The sequence below is a fragment of the Strix aluco genome, chromosome 30 (genome assembly GCF_031877795.1).
Source record: "Strix aluco isolate bStrAlu1 chromosome 30, bStrAlu1.hap1, whole genome shotgun sequence".
In the NCBI taxonomy this organism is placed as follows: domain Eukaryota; kingdom Metazoa; phylum Chordata; class Aves; order Strigiformes; family Strigidae; genus Strix; species Strix aluco.
This window is the reverse complement of record NC_133960.1, coordinates 2319153-2343638: the sequence shown is the minus strand read 5'-3', so window position 1 is coordinate 2343638 and position 24486 is coordinate 2319153. Positions and strand designations below refer to the sequence as shown.

Here is a 24486-nt window from a genome sequence, read left to right as displayed (position 1 = left end):
GATGGGTCGTTTAAATCGAGAGGGAAATGCGCTGCTGCACGCACGTGCCTGGCTCGCCCCGAGCAGCTGCGTGGTCACTCGTGGAACTCGCTGCTGCAAGACGTGGCCGAGCCCAAGAGTTTCACAGGATTAAAAATAAGGGGAAACTCATTATTTAAATCGTGAGAACTTGCTGTCATGTGCAGAAGGGCTGTGAGGGCATGGTTCTGTCATGCTGTAGCCCATTGCGCCGCTGCTGGCAGCGTGAAGGTGCTTTTAAGTGGATGCTAATTACAGCTACACCCATCTCCAGGCTCTTGAGAGCTTCGGGTGATGTTGTAATAGGGGCTTAACGAAAAGGAGCGTCAGGCCCCCAAAAGTTGGGGAAGAATGTGAACCAGCCTGCTCCTAGGCACATCAGGTTTGGGCTGGGGGGGTTCAAACCGGCCCGAGGTGACGGTTACAGCGCGCTTGCCCTGGCGAAGGGATTGTTCATCTGCCACCTGTCAAACCTCCACGAAGACTTTAAGGACTTGCCGGTTTCCTGCGTAACTCACTTTGGCATTTGCTCAGAGAAAAGTTTGCAAAAATGTAAAAAAGCTGCTTGTCTGGAAGAACCCAGAATAGGCGTGTTGGGAACTCCCTCCCCTAATTAGTAGGTGTAGGCCAGCAGATGCCTGTTTGTGCGTGACGAGTAGGTTCCTCTCCCTGCGTGGAAATCATCGTCGGCCGTGTGGTCCACCAGCCAGTCCGTGTACAGCCAAAATCCCCAAAATAGGTTTTAATTGAGCCCTGTGCTGCTACCACTCAGGGTGGAGCGGGGGGCTGAATTTCAGCGTTCTGTATTTATTTTTCTCTTGCCGATGACCACAGGCAGGGCAGCGTTCCCGCTCGGGCGCCTTCGGTGTCTGTGGCCGGGGTGTTTGCTGGTGATACTGCGGGGGTTATCGGCACCTACATCGCTGTAGGGCACAGGTGCCCTGAGCAAACTCCAAGCCTGAGGCGTTGCCACTTGTTTTTTCCAGGGCTAACCCATTAATTGGGTGGGAATTGTCTCGCAGTGTGCCCAGGTGGCCAAGAAGGCCAATGGCATCCTGGCTTGTACCAGCACTGGCGTGGCCAGCAGGGACAGGGAAGGGATCTGAGCCCTGGGCTCGGCACTGGGGAGGCCGCCCCTCGATGAGTGGGTTCAGTTTTGGGCCCCTCACGCCAAAAAGGCCATTGAATGACTCGAGCGTGTCCAGAGAAGGGCAACGGAGCTGGTGCAGGGTCTGGAGCACAGGTCTGATGGGGAGCGGCTGAGGGACCTGGGGGGGTTTAGTGTGGAGAAGAGGAGGCTGAGGGGAGACCTCCTGGCCCTCTGCAACTCCCTGAAAGGAGGGTGCAGAGAGGGGGGATGAGTCTCTTGAACCAAGTAATAAGCAATAGGACAAGAGGGAATGGCCTCAAGCTGCGCCAGAGCAGGGTCAGACTGGCTCTTAGGAAGGATTTCTTTGCAGAAGGGGTTGTTGGGCGTTGGAATGGGCTGCCCAGGGCAGGGGGGGAGTCCCCATCCCTGGAGGGGTTGAAGAGTCGGGTTGAGCCAGCGCTGAGGGATCTGGTGGAGTTGGGAACGGTCAGGGTGAGGTTCATGGTTGGGCTGGAGGAGCTTCAGGGGCTTTTCCAACTGGGAGGATTCTGGGATTCTGTGGTTTCAGGCCAGTGAGGTTGTGCTGAGCTTGCCGCTGGCCAGCGTTGTGGCCCCTTTCCTGTGCCTGATTAAGCCAAACCTGACCGTTCGCAGCCACGGGATGGCTCCAGTTCAAGCTCTCGGCGTTGGCCGCGGAGGCGACTGTTGTTACCAGGGGGTGTCAGGAGCAAATAAACCAGAATGGCTGGTGCTTGGAGGAGGGGGGTGGGTGGGCAGGTGAAAAAACCACGCAGGGCAAAGAACCCGGTGCTGGGACTTTCAGTGGGGTGTGCCTCGAATCAGGCCGGTGGCTTTGGCAGCGGTTCAGCACCTTTGCAGCCACCTCGGCGTGTTCTGCTGCTGCAGGCAGGTTTGGCGGGGTGGGGGGGGGCGGGAAGCTGAAACCACAAGGCACCCAAAACGATAGCGAGGAAGGGATGGGACGGGGGGGCCGAGCGACCGATAAAGCACTCAGCATCGGTGGGTACGGGGATGAGATGCAGACACGGCTCTGGGGACAGAGCTGGCCAAGGGTTTGACCATCACCTGGAGGAGCAGCTGCCCCCCCACCCCAGGCTGTGTCGCTGCAGGATTTTGTAAAATTACACCCCCCGCACACACATCTTCCCCCCATCCCCGTTTTTGGGATGCTCAGCTGGGGTTTGGGGTGCTCCAAGAGTTGGGCATAGGAAGAGGGAATCTCCCTCCCTTCCCCATGCAAGTGTGTGTGGGGGGGTGTCCCGGGGTTTGGGGGGCGGGTACTGGGGCGTGAGGGGGTACTGAGGCGTAGTGGGGGGATGCTGCGGTTGGGGGGGAGTACTGGGGCTTGGGGGGGAAGTACCGGGGTTTGGGGGGGGTACCGGATTCTGGGGGGGGTACCGGATTTTGGGGGGGGTACTGGGGTTTCGGGGGGATACCGGGGTTTGGCGGGGGGCTACCAGGGTTTGGGGGGGGCTACCGGGTTTTGGGGGGGGTACCGGGTGTGTGGGGGCTACCGGGTTTGGGGGGGGTACCGAGTTTGGGGTGGGGGGGTGCTGCGCGTCCCCGGCGGCGGCCCGACAGCGCCCTCTGCTGCCGCGTGGGGCCGCCCGTGGGGCCGGGCCGTGGGGCGGGAGCACCCGCGGGGGGGTTTCAGCAGCTACTGGGGGTTCCCCCCCTACGGGGGATGCGGGGAAGGGGCTTGTCTGGGTGTTTTATACCCGGCCGGAGGGTGTCCGCGTGGGGTTTTCCACGCGGCGCGGTCCGTCCTGAGTGGAATCGGCGTGGGTGCGGGGCTGCGCGGCGGGGCTGCCTTTGCCATTGCTGCGCTTTTTTGGGGAGGGGGGGGCAGTGGGAACCAGTGGGTGTTGGATGGTGTGGAGCTGGGGGGGGTCCCGTTAGCAATTCACACCTTGACGGTAGAAGAAAACGATGTAAGGAGGAAATTTTTGACGCTGAGGGGAGTGAGACGCTGGCCCAGGCTGCCCAGAGAGGTGGTGGATGCCCCATCCCTGGCGACTTTCAAGGTCAAGTTGGCTCTGAGCAAGCTGAAGGTGTCAGTCTTCAAGGCATTGCAGGGGGGTTGGAGTAGATGAGCTTTAAAGGTCCCTCCCAGCCCAAACCAGTCTGTGACTCTGAGGGACGTGCCGGTGCCCAGCACCCCTGCGCAGCTCCCAGCAGGAGCTGGGATTCTGTGAGTTGGGGCTGGTGTGTGTCTCTCGAGCAGGTCTCCCTCTTCTTGCCGTGCTCAGGGCTCCGTCGGAGGAGGTTTGACATTGAAATGACTGAAGGGCTCTTTCCTTTCCAGATTATCAGCTGACGAGCGCTGAGTTGTCTTCGCTGCCAGCGTTCAGCTCACCTGGGGGGCTGTCCCTTGGCAACATCTCTGCCTGGCAGCAGCAGCAGCAGCAGCAGCAGCAGCAGCAGCAGCAACAGCAGCAGCAGCAGCAGCAGCAGCAACAACAGCAGCAGCAGCAACAGCAGCAGCAGCAACAGCAGCAGCAGCAGCAACAGCAGCACCTGGTTCCTGTATCACTAGGAAATTTAATGTAAGTGAAACGGGCACCAGGGGCCACTCGGTTGATGTTGGAAAAGGAAAGAGGGAAACGGGGAGTTTCCTCCAAGGTGCCAAAGCTGCAGAACCCGAGCTGTGACTCCTCGGCTGGGTTATCATCAGCCTCCCACTGCAGGGCCCCAGCAATTACAGCGGGGTTTGTGCTGTGCTGCGAGGAGGTGCCCACGGCTGCAGGAGGAGCCAGACCAGCCCGTTCCTGAAGTTTGGGGAATCTTGTCCCTGCCACTGTCGTAGGAGTGACCCTGGAGTCCCCAGATGAGATCAGGGCGGCGGTGTGCTAGGTGATGCTCTCCGAGAGCTGCTTCTTGCTGTCTGTCTGCAGCAGGATTGCTGTCTTCAACTCACGTGGGGGAGCTGAGATCCAGCAAGAGCCAGAGTTAAATGGGATGGTCGTTGCAGAATAAGGTGTCTGGAAATGGTGGTGCCACTAGTGTAGAAAGGGGGTAGCTTTTAATATTGAAAATGAATTGCTTTACCCCTGGGGAAAAAAATATATCAGCTTGCATATTGGAGCAGGTTTTCTGGTGTTTCCAGCTTTTAGTCGGGAATAAAGCATCCACACACAGAGGTTTTTCAGAGTATCTCCCCCTCTGCTCTGCTCTGCAGTGCTGGGTCCAGCTCTGGGGGCACCAACAGCAGAAGGACACGGACCTGCTCGAGCGGGGCCAGAGGAGGCCACGAAGATGCTCGGGGGGCTGGAGCACCCCCCTGTGAGGACGGGCTGAGAGAGTTGGGGGGTTCAGCTGGAGAAGAGAAGGCTCCGGGGAGACCTTAGAGCAGCCTCCCAGGACTGAAAGGGGCTACAGGAAAGGGGGGAGGGACTCTTGATCAGGGGGGAGGGATAGGACGAGGGGGAACGGGTTTAAACTGAGAGAGGGGAGATTTAGGTGAGATCTAAGGCAGAAATTCTTCCCTGGGAGGGGGGTGAGGCCCTGGCACAGGCTGCCCAGAGAAGCTGTGGCTGCCCCCTCCCTGGAAGGGTTCAAGGCCAGGTTGGACGGGGCTTTGGGCAACCTGGGCTAGTGGAAGGTGGCCCTGCCCAGGGCAGGGGGGTGGGATTGGATGGGCTGTAAGGTCCCTCCCAACCCAAACCATCCTGTGTGTGATTCTATGATTTTAGTCAAAATAAAGATTTAAGATAAGACTGTGGGACAGAGGCAGGAATTGAAGAGGGGGATTCCATGACTTTGCCCCAAAGCCAGCTCAGGACTGACTCTCATATCCCCAGCGTGAAGTGCCAGGTGGATGTGGGGGTGCCCCAGGCTTTCAAACACGGAATTCAGTGCGTTTCTCCACTGCCTGGAGCACGTTTTCCAGGCAGGGCAGGCAGCAGCTCCCCCAGTAGCTGCCTGGACCCCCTGCACCAGTGGGGCTGCAGGAAAAGCCTGGCTGCAATTTCAGGTTGTAGTAAAGAGGCTGAAGAGGTTCCTGGCTTGGAACAAAACCGCCCACCCAAGCCCTACACCGGATTTTTGCTGGGCCAGAGCTGTAGGGGAGCCCATGGGATGGGGGTGTCCCAGCCTGTCCCTCTCCTCCATGCGTTTGGGGGGATGGCGGGTGGGATCGGGGCTGGATCACGGGATGCTGCCCGCAGGGTTTAATCCTGGCTCAGCAGCGATGCGTCGTGGTGAGTGCACGGATTATGAATTCTGGAGTCCTAATAATTCCTAATTCTCATTGGGAATCCAGATGTATAATCTAATCCAGACTCATAATTCTGGATTCATTCAGCCACGGGGTGTGCGGGTTATGAATTCTGTGGATTGGAGGGTAAAAGGCCACTGAAAAGATGAATAATAAGAGACTTCCCGTTATCTCCCCCTCCATCTGTTTCTCCCCCTTCCTCCCCTCCTGCTCTCCTCCTCCTCCTCCTCTCCCAACCTCACCCCCCCGCCTTGCGGACACCCCAGACAAGGGAGTCACTTGTCCCACACCACCACTTTGACTGTCAACACCAACCCCAACATCAGCATCAAGTCGGAGCCCGTCTCGCCCAACCGGGAAAGAAACACTGCCACCCCGCTCAGCACCTTCCCCCACCAGCCCCGGCACGAGCCCACCGGCCGCTCGCCCGTCGACAGCCTCAGCAGCAACACCAGCTCCTACGAAGGCAGCAGCGAGCGGGACGATCCCGCCCGCCCCGATTTCGGCTCATCCCTGGGCCTCCTGCGACCCACCAGCGAGCCCGAGGGGGAGAGCCCCTCCGTAAAGCGCATGCGGTTGGATACCTGGGTCACATAACGGGTCCCCGCCGTGTCCCTGGGAACGCCGCCGGCTCGCAGCGGGGCCGCGGGGAAGGGGGCGGGAGGGGTGGGGTGGGGGGGGCGCGGGGGCGAAACGGGTTCTGGGGGATGGGCTGGGGTGGGGGGAAATTATCATAAACTGCCTGAGAAATAGCTTTAGGATTTTGTAGGCATTCATTCTAGCGCAGCAGGCGACGCACGCAGTACATACGGCGCTCCTCGGCCGCGGGCTCGGGAATAGCCGGGTGCGTGGGGAAGGGGGGGACGGAAATCAAATAGCTGCGTCCTCGCCGGAAAAAAAACCCAGTCCCTGGCGATGCTCGTCCCCACGGGTGGCCCAGGCGGCAGTTGGTGACCCCGGGGACGTTGGTCCCCCCCCGGGACGTCGGGTTGTATCCCTAGAGAAGAGCGCCTGCGGCAGCGGGCTCCGAGGGGAGACGGGGCACGGAGCATCCCCGAAACGCCAGCGCCTGGGCTCTCCTAGCTCCGCGTTTGGGCACGATCCAGCTCTCAGAAAGGTTGAAGGGCTTTAGCAGGCGCCAGTTTTCCTCTAAAAGGGTTTTTTTAGACCAGTTTTCCTAAACTGGCCGGGAGGGCAGGCTGGCCTCGGCCGGGGGCGGCGCGGAGAGCCCGGCTTCGATGTTCCATGTGGTGCAGATGCATCCGCAGCCTGTTTCTGCTGCCGGGATCCCGTAACGGTGTGTCGGGGGAATAAGAGGCAGATTTTTTAAATCGTGTTTGCCTGAAAAGTAGATGCACACAGCATCCTTTCTGGCGCGTAAGGGAACTCCACTATTTCTGGCCACGGTCATTTTAAAACTGCAGTTAACCTTTCCCAGAAGCAGAAGGGAAAGTCTTGCCTCTGCCTGGGCGCAGCGTGTTTGAGGAGGAAAGTGCACTATTGCTGCTTTGACAGAAAATTGCGGGTTTTACCAAACAAAATTCGTAAATGCATTTTAAAAATGCATTCCCATTCCACATGGGCCAAAGCTTTAAATTAGACAAATAGGAAGAAATGATTTTTTTTTTTATTGAAGGATGCAGCTGAAGTAATTATCCTTCGGGATTTTGCCTGAAGGTTTCAAAAGGTGAGGGTGAGCGGTGCGGAAAATCTGCCGAAGTCTCGATGAGTGATTTAGTGGAAGGAAAAAGGAAAACCCACGGAATTTCCAGTGATTTCCCAGGGACAGGCGTTAGTGCCCTGACCCCGGAATGCAGCAGCAGCTCAGGGCTTGAGGGTTTGGAGGAGAAAGGACCGTTCCTGGCTGGCGCAGGCTTTAGGGACGGGCTTTCTCCCCGCAGGCGCTCTTCTCCGGGATGCTGGTCCCCCGTCCCCATCCCAGCCTTGTCACCTTTGACCCAGCCCCGCTCCCCCCCCGGGGTCTCGGGTCGCAAACCGGCACAAAACCTGCCCGGATGCCACCGTTGCCAAACGGCTCCTTCAGCAGCCGGAGCCTGGACGGGCTCTGGGGGCTGCGGGGGAGCCGGGAGCTGCTTTGGGGGCAGCATCTCCCCAAGCCGGCGCAAAGAGGAGCAAAACGTCACGGTAGGATGGACACCCCTCCTAGAGCCCTCCGCCGAGCATCCAGCGCCCGGCTCAGCCCGCTGAAATGAGGCGTATCGCATCCAAACGTACTGGGCTGATGGCAAATCAGAAGCAAATTTGGGTTTTTTATAAGCTTTTCCCAACCAAGCATTTTTCCCCAAGTTTCTAATTGGAAAAACAATACCAAAAAAAGTTTATTATTATTATTATTACTATGAAACAAACGGGGGGCAACTTAAAGTGAGTGGTTGGAGGAGGAGAGGAAATCCTCCAAAAATTGGATGAAAATTAATAGCTGTGAGAAACGATGGCCAAAGAGGGAAAATGTGGCTGCGTCCTGCGCAGCGGCGCGCGAGCCGCTGGCTAAAACGTGCCTCGCTAAACCTCCCGGCGCGTCCCTGCTGAGCCGACGTCTCCCCTGACTTTTCCTCCTCTCCCTGGCACTGAAATCGGTTCGAGTGCGGAGACCCGGCGGGGGGGAGCGGGGTGGCCAAGGCTCAGCCTGGGGCTGAGCTGCCGGAGCCGACGATGCGCCGCGGTGCCGGCTCACGCCGAGCGTCACCCGGCTTCCAGCATCTCACCGAAACCCCGGGCGAGCGCTTGCCCTGAAATCCCGGCCTGCGGGAACAAGGCCCCGAGAGATGAGCCGGCTAAAATTTCCCCATGAAAATCTTTGAAATATCAAATCGCTGCCACAAATGTTTTTCCAAATGATGATTTTTTTTTTATTATTTTTTTTTTAATGATACATTTTTACTTCCCTCTCCTATTCCCATGCTCTGGAGGGTTTTGGGTGAGCCCCGCAGTGCTGGGGAGGGCTCCTGGCAGGTTTTGTGTGGTTAAAACCCCCCCGTCTCCCCCCTCCCCAAGCCAAACCCAGTGGGTACCGCGGTGCGCTGGGGAGATGCTCGGATCTCACCTCCAAAATGCCGGCGCGGCATCGGCGGCAGAAGCGGATCCTCCCTCCCTCCTCCTCCGTTTGTCCATCCGGGAAGCGGGAGAGACGCTGCGGACCGTGGTCCTCCTCGCCCACGCTGACCCCCGCTCCCCGTCCCGGCGACGCCCGGGCGAACCGGACACGCACCTGAGCTCTTTGCACGGCCTTGCTTTGGAAATTAGGCGGGATTAACGACGTCTCATTGGTCTCATTTTATATTTTTTGTTCTTCGCAAAAAGAAAATAAACCCAACCAAACGGTTTCTTCCCCCCGCCGGGGAGCGGCGCGGCAGGAGGTGCCGGCAGAGCGGCTTGCTCCGGAGACCCCGGCGGGGAGGAGGCGGTGAAGACCCCCCGGCACTCGACGCCGTCCGCGCCGCCGGAGCATCGGTGCAGAGCAACCCCGAGGGGAGAAAAAAAAAAAAAAAACCAAAAAACATTTTTGCTCATTAACTTCATGCCCTGACTCCCAAGTTCTACCTTGAAGCTGAGAGCCTGGAAAAAAAAACAAAACAAACAAACACAAAAAACAAAAACCAAGACATACAAACGCTCTGGGTTACGTAGAGATGCAGGTTTAGATCTACCTGGAGGGGAAAGCGCGAGCGGCTCGGCACCGCGCCGTGCCGCAGCGGATCCGCAGCAGCGCGGCGGCGGGACTTGACGATCCCCTGGGCTGGTGCCACGGGCAAGTACGGCTCGTGGGAAAAGCGGGGATGCCCCGGGTCGGAGACGGCGTTCGCTTCACCGTCGCGGTGAAACGGTTTTGGGGGTGGTTTGTCGGGGGTCTTTTATTTTGTTGGGGGCTTGGGGTTATTTTATTTTTATTTTTTTTTTGTCCGGGTCATTATTCTTTATTTCCCCCCAGACTGTAGTATCAGTAAACTCCTCCTAATTTTCAAAAGACAACACGAAGAATGACAATCTAAGAAACCAACACCCTCCTTTGTGCTTCTATAAATACGTTTCTGATCTAATTTTATTTCTCGTGCTCATCTGTACTGTTGACAGTTACAATTGTGTATAATTTTTTTTTTTTTTAATTTGGAATTTTTGCGTTGTATAGGGTTTAGTTTTAAAATATATATATATATTTTCCATTTTTTAAAAAGGGGTGTTGCAAAAAAAATTGCACGATTTAAATGACAATAGTTAAAATGCTGCAGTTTTTAGAGATGTGGAAGCAAAATGGAGCTTATTTATTCTCAAAGGCTATAAAGGTGTAAAATGCATGAAGAAAAAAAAAAAACATTTACAAAAAAAAAAAAAGACAAAAAAAGTGTAACCTGAACAAAGTGTAGCGTTAAAAATTTTAAAGGATGACAACAACAAGAAAAAAAAAAAACAAAAAAACAACAAAAAAACAGCTAATATATTGTGTTTGGGCTAGTTTGCTTTTGTTTTTAATTGTTCCTTTTTTGGAGAATGAAATACAATTGTGTATATTTTCATATAAGAAGTATGCACTGATATGTTTCAAAAATGATATATTACTTTCTAAAAGTGTGGTTACTTACCAAAGTCTGTTTCTGATCTTTACCTTCTTGAAATCTCTGTGGATCCCTCGAACACGCGCACGCCGGGGCTCGACGCCGCGGGCCGGATCCAGAGGTAAGCCGGGGTGGTTCGCACTCCGGGGCCGGCTGCCGAGCGGTGCAGACCCCCCCCACCCCGCGCTGGCATCACCCCCCCGCCCCCCCCCCCCCCCCCCCAACCCCGCTTCTCCCAACCCCGGTCCCCACGGGGCGATGGGGATGCCGGGGCGGATGGTTTTGGGGGGCGTAGGGCTGGTGTTGGTGGATGCGGCCGTGATGCCGGTGTTGGAGGGGGGGGGGGGGTGTTGGCTGTGACCCCCCCGTCCCGGGAAGGCTGGTCTTTCCCAGGGTTTGGCAGAGCTGAGGCCGGCTGGTTTTTGGGGTGTTTGTGCCGGCGGCGATGGGGACGGGGCTGGCCGTCGCGATGCCGGGGGGAGCAGCGTTGTAGGGGGGCAAACGCAGAATAAAGGGTACGGCCACGTGGCGGGGGGCGGGCGAGGTCTCTGCTGCCAGCGCAGGGTTTTGCCCTTGGCTGGTGCAGAGGAGGAGGAGGAGGAGGATGGAAGAAGGTCGCGGGGTTGGCTCGGGTGATGCTGCTGCCCGCAGGATGGGGCTGGAAGTCGCCTGCCCCACCCCGGGAGGAGATTTGGGGACCCTAAATGATGCCTCGAACCTCAAATATCAGGGTGGGCTGCCGGGGTGCGTCAGGCGGGCGCTGAGGATGAGGATGGATGGATGGCGATGGTCTCTCCCGCCCCAGGGGGGCTGCGGAGGTGATCAGCCAGCGCCGGGTCGGGTGTGAGGGGACGGGGTGACCCCACTAACGGGGCGGTTTTGGGGGATGGCGAAGAGCCCGGCTGCGTCGGAGGCTGGGATGAAGGCTGCTGGCGCTGGGGGGGTTGGTGCCGGGGGGAGTCGGTGCGAGGGGCACCCCCGGGCCCCGCGGGGGGTTGCGGTCGCGGCAGGGAGACGCTCGGGGAAGGGGTTTGTTGCCGTCGCGTGTCCGGGGCTGCTGCCGGGGTTGGGGGGTCTGAGGGCAGGCGCAGGGGTTACAACCAGAGCTGGTGGCACAGGGCCCGCGCGTGGTCCCGGCGGGGAAATCGGGGTGAGGAGAAAGAAAAATGTTTCCTTTTCTTCCCCCCTTTTTCGCTTTCCTCTTCCTCCCTTCAAACAATCTCAGCAAAGCAGGGAAAGAGCGAATTTACAAAAACCACCCCACATTTTCCTTGAAAATTCCACCCCCTGCACTTTTTTCCTCCCTTACATTGCTCAGTGGGGAAACGCCCCCCAACACTTTTGAGGGGAAACGGAAAGTTTGTCACCAGCTCTGGGGAAAACGCTGCGAACTGCGCTGCCGGCGCGCGGGGCGGGCGTCGCTTGGGGTGGGCAAGGACTTCGCCACATCTTCCTGGCCAGGCCTTGGCCGTGCCATCCCCTCCCGCCCCTCTGGCTGAGGGCGCAATTTGGGGATGTTTCGGGCATTTTGAACACCCAAAGTGGCAAAAATTCATCCCCATGAGCCTCTCCCGGGGCTGCGGGCGAGTCTGTAACCGTGGGCTTCAGCCGAAGGTTTGCTCTTGTTTCCCCTTTCCCATTTTCGCATCGTTTTACTCCGCCTTTTCTTCTTCCCCTCACTTCACTTTTTTTTTTTTCCTCCTTATTTTTATTTTCCTTTTATTTTTTTCAATGAAAAAACTCAACCAGACCCATAAACCGAGTATTATGTTTTCACTACCTCCATCACCCTTCCCTGTCCGAAGCCAGAAGCCATGCTCGGGATGTAAGAGGGCCTTTCCCCCTTTATTTTTCCCTTTTCTCTGGAAATTTTATCTGCCCTGGCTGTCCTCCCCCCTCCCTCTCTCTCTCTGATCTTTCACTTGTAGTATTTTACCTGGCTACTGTAACTGTAAATAGCAAGTTTCAATATGTTAGCAATGGTAACAGTACAGAAAACTGTTTTTTGGGTTTTTTTTTTTTTTTGTTGTATTGATATGAAATGAGATTATATTTTTGTCAGAGTATATTGTAATAATACTGACTTTGGACATGGCCGAATTGTACAGCTATTTCTTGTTTAACCCTCTTGGCTCTTCCCGTGCACCCCCCTCCCCGTCCCTCCCTGCTCCCCAATTTTCCACGTCCCAGACCCGGACCCTGCCAGGCTCCCGGCCGGGAGCAGCTGCTTGGTGATGGCTCGAGCACCAGCGATGCTTTTCCACAGAGGGTCCCCAAAACGCTGGCGTGTCACCCGTGGGTCCAGGGAGCTCAGCAACACCCAGAAATACCTTTGAGCGAGCCTCGGAAATAGGGAGGTGCCCGGTGCTCAGGGCTGCTCCGGCTCTTTGCTGCGCTCCCGGCAGGAATGTGGGACCTCGGAGGAGCAGGCGGGGTCATCCCAGCTCCCTTCTCCTCCCCAGTGAGTGGAAAACCCTTTTATTTTCCAGTTTATTCCTCTTGAGCTCCATTCTCTAAGGGCGATGCCTTTTTTGAAATATGCTTTCTTTAAGCCAGAAGAGGGTGGTGTGGCTCAGGCTGCACCGGGCACCTCATCGCATCTTCGGAGCAGACTGGGATGGTTTTTCCTGGAACTGGGGATTTTCTAACATCCCCGGCCCGATGCCACGGGGAGAGGCAGAGACGCGCAGGGAGTTGCTGGGCTGGGGTGGGCCGCTGCCCCCCCTGCGTTTTACCACAGGTTATGGGGCAACCACTGACTTCACAGTGGGGGAAAATGAGGGATTTCTTCACTTCAGCTCGGTTTGCAAAGGGGGACTTTGCTACCGGTGCCACTTGAGCCACCGAAACGTAGAGACCAAGATGTAGCTGCTCACTCTCCGGGCTGGAACACGCAGTCCGGAGCATCCTTTCCCCGGGTGGAAACACGCTGTCGTGGGACAAATGCTGGGACGTCCCCGTGGGCTCCCGACATCTCCCCTCGAGGCCGAGGGGCAAAGCAGCCCCGTCCAGCCCCATCACCCAGCTCGGACCACGAATCCCCTCCTCCTCGCGGCTCCTTCCAAGCAGTTTGCAGGCAAATAGGACGCTGAAACGGGGTGGGGACCATCGCGGCTGGGCTGCTGCTCCCCCTTGGCAGACAGGTCCCCCCCGATGGCCTCTGGGTCGGGTCTTACCCCATCCCCTTCGCTCTCCCCGGCTCCCCGTAGCTCAAGTAAAGCAGGTAGGTGTTAGCATACTCTGGGGTATCTGCAACAATCTTTGTAAAATAGAATAGACCCTTTAAATGATGCACTAAAAGAAAACAAATATATAAATAAACCCCCTCCTCAACTCCTCTGTATGATGGTTAGTTGGATCTCCTACACAGCTCAGCCCGTCTGTACCGGCACAGGCAGCTCTTCTCCTCTACCCCCCCCCAGGGTGCTGCACAGGTAGAAACAAAACAGAACGTGCACTTCCCCTGAGTAGTTTTATTTATTGTTTTGAGAAGCAATTTAAAAGGAAAAAAAAAAGATAAACTGTGTATCTATAAATATATATATATATTTTTAACCTCTTTTTTTTTTCCTGATGCTCCTCCACACGTGTGTGTGTGTGTGTGTGTGTATGTGCGCGTGTGTGTGCGAGTCAAGGGATTCTGCGCCCGCGGGTGGCAGATGGGGACAGTCGTGGGACGGTGACGCTCGTCCTGCGGACGGGACGCGGGGACCGGGGTGTCCTCTTCTCCATATCCAGCTCTTGGGGTGCGACGCAACGATAAAGCCCAGCAGCAGCGTTGGGAGGGGAGGGAGGATTTACGCCAAGCGCTTTGTAAAGTTTTAACCGGGATCTTTGACTAATTCCATCTTTCTCTTGAGTATTTGCACCCTCGGGGTCTGGCCTGGCCGAGAACCTCCTGAGTCCTGGGGACGGCGTCGCCCCCGTCCCCGTCCCCTCCCGTCCCTGCTCCCGACCTGCACCCTTGACAATCAGTGGCTCCTTCCCAGGGACTGCAGCACGTGGTTGAGACGTCTGTTTTGTTTTTTCAATATTCCTTTTTTTGTGCTGTATGGTGATGCGTTATTGTATATTCCACAATAAGAAAAAAAAAAAAAAAAGATATAAAAAAATGATGATAATAATAATAATTACCATGAAGAATTCTTATGAGTTTTGTTTGGAAACTCTTTCACTATATTTGTTGTAAAGAGGTTTACTATTAAAAAGAAAAAAAATACACGTTTCTGATAATTTTCTGTGCCTCTGGCTCTTTCTTTGCCGCCCTCCGCAGCGCCCCGTGTTGCAGGGGGGTGTCGCTCCGGGTCTGGGTTCAAGCTCCTGCCAGAAGTGCTGGTGATGAGGGGGGGGGGGTCGCTCCCTGTGTCCCCTGGTCTCTGGCTGGAGGTGACGCTGCTCTCCCAGCTCCCAGTGGGACCAGTCTGGGGCCACCACGGGGCTGCTGGAGCAGGGGGTTACCCCGCTTTCCGGCCCAGGTGTCCCCAGTCATCCCAGTCCCACGTCCACGAGGGATCCGGCCAGGCTGAGGGGAGCGGTGGGCACCGCTTGCTCGGCGCAGAGCCCCCTCCCCACCAGCAGCCCTGATGCGGGGTGATGGTCACCCTGGGGTGCCCTCGGGGGAGACGCTGGTTCCCACCACCCCGTTTCTGGTGCCCCCCTGCAAATCACGCGTCCTTGGGATGCTCAGCCGGCACAGACACCCCAAAACACCCCGTGTTACGGCTCCCACAGACCCTCGCAGCCTCCTTACGGCTCAGGCACCACATTTCCTACCGGGGGAGGGGGGGGGTGTCAGAGCATCTCCTGATCCCCCCGTGACCTTGAAATTAGAACAGGGCCTCCCCCCGCCCGGCCATGGGGTTTCTGTTGGGGTCCCAGCGAGGACACCAGGTCAGTGTGACCGCCCGAGGGCTGCCTGTGCTTTGGGGTCCCCATCGCACACCCCAACACTCCGCTGGTTGGGATCAGGGTACCCCCGGGGATGTTGGGGGGGGCTGTTGCCTGCAGGGAGAGTGACACCGCCGGGGCTCTCGCGGGGAGGGGGAACTGGTGGGAGCTGGTGCAAGCAGCAGATTGCGGTGGGGGGCAGAGCCTGCACCCCATTGCATCCCCCCACCCGCTCCAGGGGGGGTCTGGTTTTAGGGTCGGCGAGATGGGCAGGATTTGGCCCCTGTAGGGCCGCCCCCACCGCAGCCGGACCGGATTGTTGAGTCCAACTAAACCGGGCCAAGAGCTGCCTGCCAGTGAAAAAAATCACCTTTTCACCCCAAAACTAATGGGGGGGGGGGGATCCCCTTTCCACCCCAAACCCCCCCTCCGCCTGCAGCCTCCCCGGGAGGGCTCAGACCCCGCCCCAGGCAGAGCCGGCGCTTATTTCCTTTAATGCTCAAAAGGCAAATTTATTAAGTTATTCCAAATTAAATTCCTGTTTGAGGTAAGGGGGGGTGGGGGGTGCGGGGGGTGCACGGTCCCGTTTCGCCGCCAGGTGGCGGCAGAGCGCAGAGCGCCGCGGCGCTGATTGACAGCTGTCACTCACGGCGGCTGCGCATGCGCGGGTGGGTGAGTGGGTGCGTGGCTGTGGGCCAGCGTGGGGCTTTTTGGGCTCCAGCGTGGGGCTTTTTAGGCTCCAGCGTGGCTACTGCCATGTTACGCTGTCCCACGCACCGGCGTGGCCGGGGAGCTCCTGAATCTGGTGTGAATTCCCTGAAAATAAATCAAAATACAGGCACGCGCCTTTGCTGACCTCGCCGGGATCCACGGGCGACCTGCAAGATTTACCCCGCAGCTGGGGCAAGGGCCTGGACCATCCCTTGCCTGTCTTTTAGCCCCTTTGGGCTTGCGAAGCCGGATCTGGAGTTGCCAAGGGGTGCCCAGCGCTCCGGGAGATGTTGCCCCATCCCGGGAAGGTGATTGGAAAAGCGATTTCAAACTTATCCCGGCGTCTCCTTGCTGCTTTGCTACCGACGCGTTCGGTCGGGGCTGAACGCAGGCAGCTGGCCCCAAAATATCCAACAAAACATTTCTGTCGGAAAACGCCGTTTCATCAAATTCACCTTTTTTTTTTTTACAGGACGAGGCCGTGCTGCGGGAGCTGGTCCCCGCCACAACAAAGCTCTCGCTCTTCCCCGAGCCGATGGGAGCTGGGGGATGTAAATACCGAGGGTTTATCAAAAGGCACTTTCAGGAGTGGAGTGATAATCGTATTTGTATTGCGGGTCCCTTTTGTGCTGGAGGTGCTTTCTGCACAGGCGTGCGCTGGGAAGCGTCTCTGCCCTCCGGGGACGAAGGAAGAGAGAGGAAAGAAAGAGAAAATCCTTCGCCCTGAATCATTCAGCTGGCAGCCTGGGAAGGACGTGGAGTTTTTCTCCCATATTTCTAAGTTTCAGTCAAGGAGGAGGCTGGAAACTGAAGTTTGGTTCCTCCCCGTGTAGGGGGTGACCCTTGGTTAAAGCACCTTCCAGCTCCAGGTTTGCTTCCCCACGTACGATCATCACTCCCCGCAGCCAGAAACTCTTTGCGCAGGCAACGAATAGTAAAAGAATAGTAACAGAATAACGCACAAGTTTATCTGTTATTTCTTGATTATTTGTTTTTGAGGCGTGGTCTTAGCTCAGGAGAGGGAACGGGAGGTCAGGAGCGTGAGCTAACAGAGGGCGTTTAAATCCCTGTTTTGGCTGTGTTTGATGTTAGAAGGGTCTCCGGGACAGCGCCGTTCCACCAACCCCGTGCAAAGTTTGTACCCACGAAATCAGCCTCTGAACTCGTGTGTCCACGCACACACGCACCCCAAAGACTCTCCGCAAGCCCGTAGCTGCCCCTGACCGTTTATTTGACAGACCACCCCACTCAAACTTTGAAGTAGATTTAAACAACAGCAACAAAATTATATGCCCGGTATAAATCTTTAATCAGAACATGCCTTTCCCCCCTCGGAGCCTGCACTGCTGTGTACAATCAGAACGCAAATCAAAAGAAAGCGGAGTAAATTATTCATTGGGAATCTATTTCTGCTCTCCCTACATGGGAGACTCGGAGGCAGAGTTCGGGGGTGAGCGGCTGTCTCGGGGCTGTTAATATTCACTCCGATAAGTTGAGCTGCGGCCACAGCGCTGAGGAATGGGGTAAATTGTTGGTAATTTTGGCTTCTGCTTTGTGCAGCTCCTGGTTCTGCTCTCCCATCGGTGGGGCTGGGCGGGGGGGACAAGGGGCTGGGCTGACCCACAGGAGTGAGCTCCACCGGCGCGTGGTCCAGCCCCGCTGGGGTACATCACCCCCCCCACCCCCCCCCACCCCAGCCCGTGGGAAGATGCTCGCGTGACTACAGCTCCATCCGCACCAGAAAGCATCTGCGCAGATTTACACCCGGTAGGAATCGATTCCCGGAGACAACCCGGCGTGTCTCACCAGCTATTTCCATCCCTCCCTCTCCCGAGCGCATCGCACCCACCTACACACGCTATTTATAAAATAGCACTTCTAATACACAGCCGACACAAAGCCACACCTGCCTGCGAAGCGCCGCTTTGTGGGGCTCGGCTTGTGTTTTGCCGTTAACGTGACACAGAGGCGTCGGAAGGATCTAAACATTTGGGCAGAGTTGCCAAAGCTGTTGGGAGAATAGCGCAGAGCGCGCGTTTGGAGGGGGGACTACTATTATTATTATTATTATTATTATTATTATTATTATTATTATTATTATTATTGTTGTTGTTGTCATCATCATCAGTATCATTATCTGAGGAGTGCTTGGGCCTGTATATTGATAAATGTCTGACACGGCGCATTGTTCTCATCGTTAGTGGAAGCAAAAACCTTTTTGCTTGTTTTGGTTTTGGGGGGTTTTTTTGGTGTTTTTTTTTTATTTTTTTTATTTCAGAGTCACGCTCCACGGCACAAACTGTAAAAATACATTTTAAACCAGCAAAAACAGACAGGTCGAGACCTTTCTGTTAACAATCCTCCACCCCATCCTTGAAATCTAAAGTAGTGAAGGATTTTGCAGAAAATAATGGATCATTTTCCCATTTACCCATGATTCAAGGATTAATAACTAATCCCATCAAAGGACATCTGCTTAGATTGTTCCTTGTCAGTGAAAGTAAATAGAGCCTTTTAGTCTTTAGACCTAAACTCCTCTGAGGTTATTATGCCGAGGGAACCTCCTACAAGCGGTTGCTTTCTCTTTCGCTCCTGCTGTGACTAACCCTGGAGGGAGAAAGCAAACTTTGCTAGTCCCTGGACATAAAGGTTATTTGCTAGAATGGAGGAGACTTTTATGAGAGGCCGGGTAAGCTGAGACCCTCACCCTCCCCTAAGGCTTGGCTCTAGCAGGGGGCTGCAGCCCGCCGAGCCCTTTGAGTTGCATTGTCCTGCCTCTATGGGAGATTTCCCCCTTTCAGGTCGGGGGGTGCTGTGTCTTCGCTCCCCCGAAAGCTTCCCCCCTATTTACGTGGTGCTGCGGAACAGCTCTTTTGGGGTTAAACGGGTAAAGGAGAAATGGTTTGGGTCTGGGGTCAAAATCTCCAGGATTGGCAGAAAAAGTCTTGGTGGGAGGTGGGCGCGGGGAGGGATGGATGGGATCCATCGGGCACGGGGGGGTGCGGCACCCCACGGCGACCCTGGGGGAAATGGGTAGGGGGATCGAGGGTAAAGAGCTGGGAAATAATGAACTTCTGGGGAAATAATGGGCTGTCGTGGTGTGACCTGGGTTGTCATCGGTAGGGCTCCCAACGCTCCACACAAAGCTGCTTTTTGGGGGACAGAGACTTTCTGGTCAGGAGGGGCTAAACCAAAATATGAGCAAATTGCCCCAAATGAGAGGAGCCCTGCCTCTTCCTCTGCCCAGGAGCTCCTCTCTGTAAATATTAACGACCGGGCCTTCCCAGGGCAGAAAGAACTATCCCGTGGGGTCACCCGGGGAGAGCCTGGCGAAGGTCGCAGCGGAGCCGAGCTCTCCTTTTCTCTCCTTGTGCTGGGGTGGAAATAACCACCGGGCGCCCGTGCCAGGCAGTTGGAGGGATGCATGTTGTAAGCATTTCAGAACATCTAAAATTAGACCTTTTTTTTTTTTTTTTTTTTTTTTCTTTCCCCCTACCAGAACATGGCTGAGTGTCTCATCCACGAACACCAGCTGTGGATTTTTTTGCTCTCGCTTTGGAAAAAGCTTCCTCGGAGATACAGACAAAAAAGAAACGCTGCTCCACCCTCTCCCTGGCACACACAAAATACAAGAGTAATTACAAACTGGGGCCGTGGGCCCCAAACCCAGACCCTGCTCTGGGCTATTGAGGGAAATCTTTCAAAATCCGAATGGAAACCAGCCCCGTCGGCCTTTTGCCATGCGGGGAAGCCGGTCCTGCTGTGCTCGCCCTCCCAGCCCTCCGGACCCGCAGACCCGACGCCTCTGTCATCTAGACTCGGCTTCAAGCTCCGGCTAAGGGAACAATTGCAGGCAAAGCCAGTGGGAGTTCAAAAGGAGCAATACTGAATTAAACGATAGCAATTTCCCTTATTTTCTGCCGCTTAAAGGTGCACGCTGGGAATGTTTAAATATCCTTGTTATCCCCTTCAATACCTAGAGAACATTTTTTTAACGAGCAGGGCTGTAATCAGGCCGCGTTCGTGCCAGGCATCTCTTACTAACAAACGCCATTCTCCAAAAGAGCTGTCCAGATCAAAGCCCTTTGAAGCAGAAGAAAAGGCACCTGCTGGACTGAGTGCTTCGGGCAGCTGGGCGAGCCGGGGTAGGTGCCGGGGGGACACTTTACCCAATTTTACCGAGACAAAACAGAGCTCCCCTCCACTCTGGGAAGAGGGAATTTTAGTGTTTGCTTTAGGGTTGGGTTTGGTTTTTTTTTTTTTCCCCCTTTTTTTTTTTTTTTGCTACCGCTTTGGGGATGAGCTGAAAGTGAGGATAACATCACATCTCAGGCCAAGATGATCTGATATAAATGAATTTGCTTGTTTTCAGGCTCCAGCCCCTCCAAAGCTCCCAGGTTCTGCGGGTGCCTTTGAAGGCATCTAACTGCGGTTTGACCTTTTGGGTGAACTATTAAAGTCTCCACCTGATAGGAAATACTTAGTGGGGAGACGCAAGAGGAAGGCACGAGGCTTTCCAGCCCGGAGCTGGCTCAAGGGAGAAGGGTTTGGCTCCCCGGGGCTGCAGGTTGAGGATGGAGCAAAGGGTGTGGGTGCCCAGGACAGAGGCAGCGGCTGCCTGTCCAGGGCTGGCACAACCCTGCGGGCCTGGGGACGGCTCCGGAGCGTCTCCGCTACTGTCCTTCAGCGCGCAACCGCTTGCTTCAAAACGCAGCTTTTGTTGCAATTTTCTTTGTCTGGGGGGATGCTGAAGCGGTGGCACTGCGCGGCCCAGGCGGCAGCAAAAATGCCCAGAAAAGTGCAGGACACGGGGTTGGTGCTTTTTAACACTGAGACAAAGACATTTATTTTGAAATCACCCAGCTCCAGACCTCTCTCCCTCCCCCCAAATCCTTGAGCCGCTAACCTCCTCAGACACCCGTACCCCAAATTTTGATGTGACCGGGGCCGCGAGGAGAATTTCAAACAAAATCTTGTATCTGGACGTCACCCAGCACCAGCAATACACACTTTTAGAGGCAGCGGTTGTTGCATGGCCATGGTTTATAGAAAATAAGCACATGCGGTTTGTCTACAGTCACACGTGTTTGTGCACATCTCAGTGCAAATACTTAAAAAGCCAAAAATCTTCTTTGAACCATATGTGGCATTTCTTACAGAGCTCAAACATCTCCCGAACGGAGCCTCGCTGAGCTGGCAGACAAAAAATGAGGGAATTTCCCTCAAAAATCCCACCAGGGAAGATGTGGGCTGGTCCATGCCAGGGCCCGGCGAAGCCATCACGGCCTCGGAGGTGCTCGCTGGTGTCCAGCACCCATGGGTGCACCCCTTTCTCTCCCCCAAGGCTGCGAGCAGAGCATTTTGGGGTGGGTATTTCGCCCCTCTGCCTGCGTGGGGGGGCACGGAGAGCATCCCCCTGTCGGTGTCCTGCATGGGGGGGAGTCTGGAGCTCCTCGGGTGGGTGGATGGAGCCGGTGGGTGCAGCCGGGTGTCAATCGTCCTCGCACCTCGCGTGGTACCTGCACCCTGCGCGTGAGGACACGCATGGGGCTTGGCGGGGGGGGGGATAGGGCACCCATGGGTAGGGTATAGGCACACCCCAAGGGGCTCTGAGCAGTTTTGGGGGTGCTGCTGGTGAATTAGCCCCCCCCCCTCTTTTGCAGCAGACACCCCCTTCTTCGCAGCTCCCCACTGTTGTGTGGCCTCTCCCGTGTCTGATCTGGTGGGGAAGGGGCTGGGGTTTGGGGGGGGGGGGGGGGGGGGGGCAGAGCCTGAACCCCGCAGGGCTGCAGCACCTTGCAAAGATTCAGCGAAATAAAATGGGGAGGGGGGGGGGGGGGGCTGCAAACCGGCCCCAGGGTGGGGTGCCCGGGGGGGGACACACGCCTCCCCCCGCCTCGGCATGGCGCGTGTCTTGTGCTCTGCAAACCAGCCCAATTAGGGCGGAATTAGGGGTTTGGTGGGGTGGTTTTTTTTGTATTATCTCAACAAGTATTTTTTAATCCGTGCGGGGGCTGCGCGGCTGCGGCCGGGGGGCGGGGGGGGGGAGCCGCTGCCTGCGGTTCTTCCGCGGCCCCCCGCTGCGCGCAACTACCGCGGGGCTGGCGGTGGCGGCGGGGGTCCCCGCGGGTCCCCTCCCCGCCTGCCTCCCCCGGGACACCGACCGCCGAAAATCCCGGTTTTCCGAGGTGAAAATCCTCCTGGATCATCTGAGATTAACCGCACCCCCCCACCCCCCTCCGCCCCCACCACAGCCGGGAATTTGTCTTCCATCATAAGCTTGCTTAAAAAATAAGTTTAAAACGCCCGTTTTCCTTAAATAACGCCCCTTTAACTGTCCGTACGGCAAATGACTGACGCTGGAAAAAATAAATGTGAGATGAGACCGGTACAAAACTCCTTGGGCTGTGGGCAAAGGCTGGGCGCCTTCAAACGGAGCAGCCAGCGTTTCCTCAGCGATTTCGGAGGTAATTCCGAAAAAACTGGGATGAAATGATCTCTCTCTTCCCTCCAACCCCTCCTCTTCAAAGTTCAGTCTAAGAGAAAATAAAGCAGAGCTTTGCGACCCAAAAAATGAAGGTGTGGCAAGGCTGGGAGCGGATGGGCACCGAGCCTCGTCTGAAGGCAAAAGTCGCCACTTTCTTTAATTGCTACTTTGGGATAAGGAGGGGAAAAAGGGAAAAAAAAAAAAAAATCCACTTTTTTAGCCTAATCTGGTGGGCGAAGCCGCCGTCCTCACTCGCGGGTAGTCAAGTGGTGCCAGAGCCTCTCGGGTCTGGAGTGAAGATTTTTTCAGGGAAAACGCTTCATCTCGTTGGTCGCCGGTAACTGCGAATTTGCCAAAAGAGGGGGAACCGAAAAGGATTTTGGTTTGTTGGGTTTTTTTCTTATTTTTTTTTTTTTCCCCAAACGGTGTTCTCTGCATTTCGAAACTCACGGGAGATTTGTAGAAACTAGCGACTTAATTCCCCAAATACAAATAATAACCGAATCAAAATATAAAATGCGACGGAACGGAGATGCCCCGGGTAAAGGAAGGTCCCTCAGCCTGTCGCCGGGCGGGCTATTTTCTATTTTTGGCCATTCACAGTAAATAAATGAATGAAAAAAAAATAATAATAATAAATCCTGGTAGCTCGGAATTAGTGAGGGATGGGGCAGAGGAATGCAGAAAGCAGCGACCCGGACGGGGCTGGGAAAAGCGGCTCAGTTGCCGAGCTGCAAACGCAACCACTGAAAAGGGCTTTTCCCAATTAAAAAAAAAAAAAAAAAGAAAGAAAGAAAAAGAAAGAAAGAAGGAAAGAACCCCCTGCAATTACCTCTTTCCCCACGTCTCTTGCACTTGCCTGTGGCTGGCGCGGGCGAGGAGCAGGAATAACCCGGGCTGCGGGGCACGGTGCCACCTCCCCGGAGCCCTTGGGGCAGTTTTACTCACTTTGGACATTTTTATATATATTTTTATTATTCAAACCAACCCCCAAAACGTGCTTAGCGGAAGGAATCGATTCCAGCTTTCATTTCATTATCGTTATTTTGGGGTTTGGGTAGCTGGCGAAATAGAGAAAATGTTATTCATTGGGGGGGGGCGGGTGGTGAAAAATCATCCAAAGTAGGGAAGAAAATTGGAGTCCAACTTGAAATGGGCATTATTCTTCTTTAATAAGCCGTGATTAGGGTTTGTGGAAGGAGGAAAACAAAGTCATTTCCCAAATAGAATGGGGGGAAGCACAGAGCCGGGTATAACTTCGTAAAATGCCACGGTGGGAGACGCTGCCAGTGCCCCCCCCCCCCCCCCCCCCCCCGCCTCGACGGACACCGTGGGGGAAATCCGCTCCCTGTGTTGCTCCTGCGGTGACACCCCCAGTTTTGGGCAGCATTCAGTAAATGCCAGGGGCACTTTGCTCCTAATCTGTGTTTATTAAACCCCAAAAATTTAAAAAAACCCACACACACCCCCCCCCGACGATGGTTATAAAATCGCAGGTAACTCTTTATTGCAACAAGGGGACGCGCGATCGAGCGTGTGAGCCGGAAAACCACCGTTTTACAGTGGTTTTGGTTTGGTTGGGTTTTTTTTTTTTTTGAAAGAAAGAAAATGTAAAAAGTCAGTAGTTACCTTTAAAATACTCTCTGCAGCGGGGGTGCGCGGTCGGGGCCAGGACCGCGGCCGCGCACCCGGCGTTTCCCCGAATTAACGGGGAATTTCCCGGCTCCCAGCCCGCAGCCGCGGCCGGGGGCAGCGCCTCGGGTCTGGGGGGGCTCCTGGGCGAGCGGAGGAGCCCGGCTGGGCCCGTGCTGCCGGCCGTGAGTGTCTTTCGAAGGGAGGACATTTTATTTTAATTAATAATTCGGAACAGCCACGCCGGGACCCGGACGCGCGTGTCTGCGCGCCCCGAGCTCTTTGTGCACCCGCGGCCCCGCCGGCTTCTTTTAAAACCACCCAAATACCCACTAATAACCCTTTTTTTTTTTTTTTTTCTTTTTCTTTTTTTTTTTTTTTCCCCTTTCCCCTTTTTCCCGCACGCCTCTCCCCAATTTCCAACCCCAAACCCTGCTGCGGGTTTTCTCGCTCGCCGCATCTCGGCCCTCCGTGGCTGCGGAGAGAGAGAGAGAGAGAGAGAGAGAGAGAGAGAGAGAGAGAGAGAGAGAGGAGAGGTTGCCATATTTGCATATATGGTAATGAGCTCCTAATTGCCAGCCTTGCTGTGCTTTGCCGATCGATTTCGAGCAATACATAGGTTAAGGAAAGCTTGGAAATAGCGCGGCTCCCCTTCCCCCCCCCTCCTCTCCCCCTCCCGCAGCCCCCCCCCGCCGGCCCCCCCTTTGCGATGGAGCTGGCCCCGCATTTGCATCGCAACTTTTTTTAAATATAACACGTATACTTTACGTATAGGCTACGTGGAGGCTCCTCGGCCGCTCCTATATATCCTTACGCCGGGCACGGCCCCCTCTCCTCCGGCGGCGGCTCCGGG

The 24486-nt window shown here is 55.6% G+C and overlaps 1 protein-coding gene across 10 annotated transcripts in view; it reads left to right on the top strand.

Moving 5' to 3' along the window:
• Positions 1-6043, top strand: part of MEF2D (myocyte enhancer factor 2D) — a 78554-nt gene extending 72511 nt beyond the window's left edge. For 8 of the 10 annotated variants that reach the window (XM_074809742.1, XM_074809741.1, XM_074809733.1 and 5 more), the window contains 2 exons: positions 3435-3675; positions 5612-6037. In XM_074809742.1, coding sequence (XP_074665843.1) covers positions 3435-3675; positions 5612-5942 — 572 coding nt within the window. In that variant the 3' untranslated portion in view covers positions 5943-6037. Of the gene's footprint in view, positions 1-3434; positions 3676-5611 lie in introns of all 10 variants that reach the window. The other 2 variants (XM_074809743.1, XM_074809740.1) reach the window with 2 other exon arrangements.
• Positions 6044-24486: the final 18443 nt, after the last annotated feature.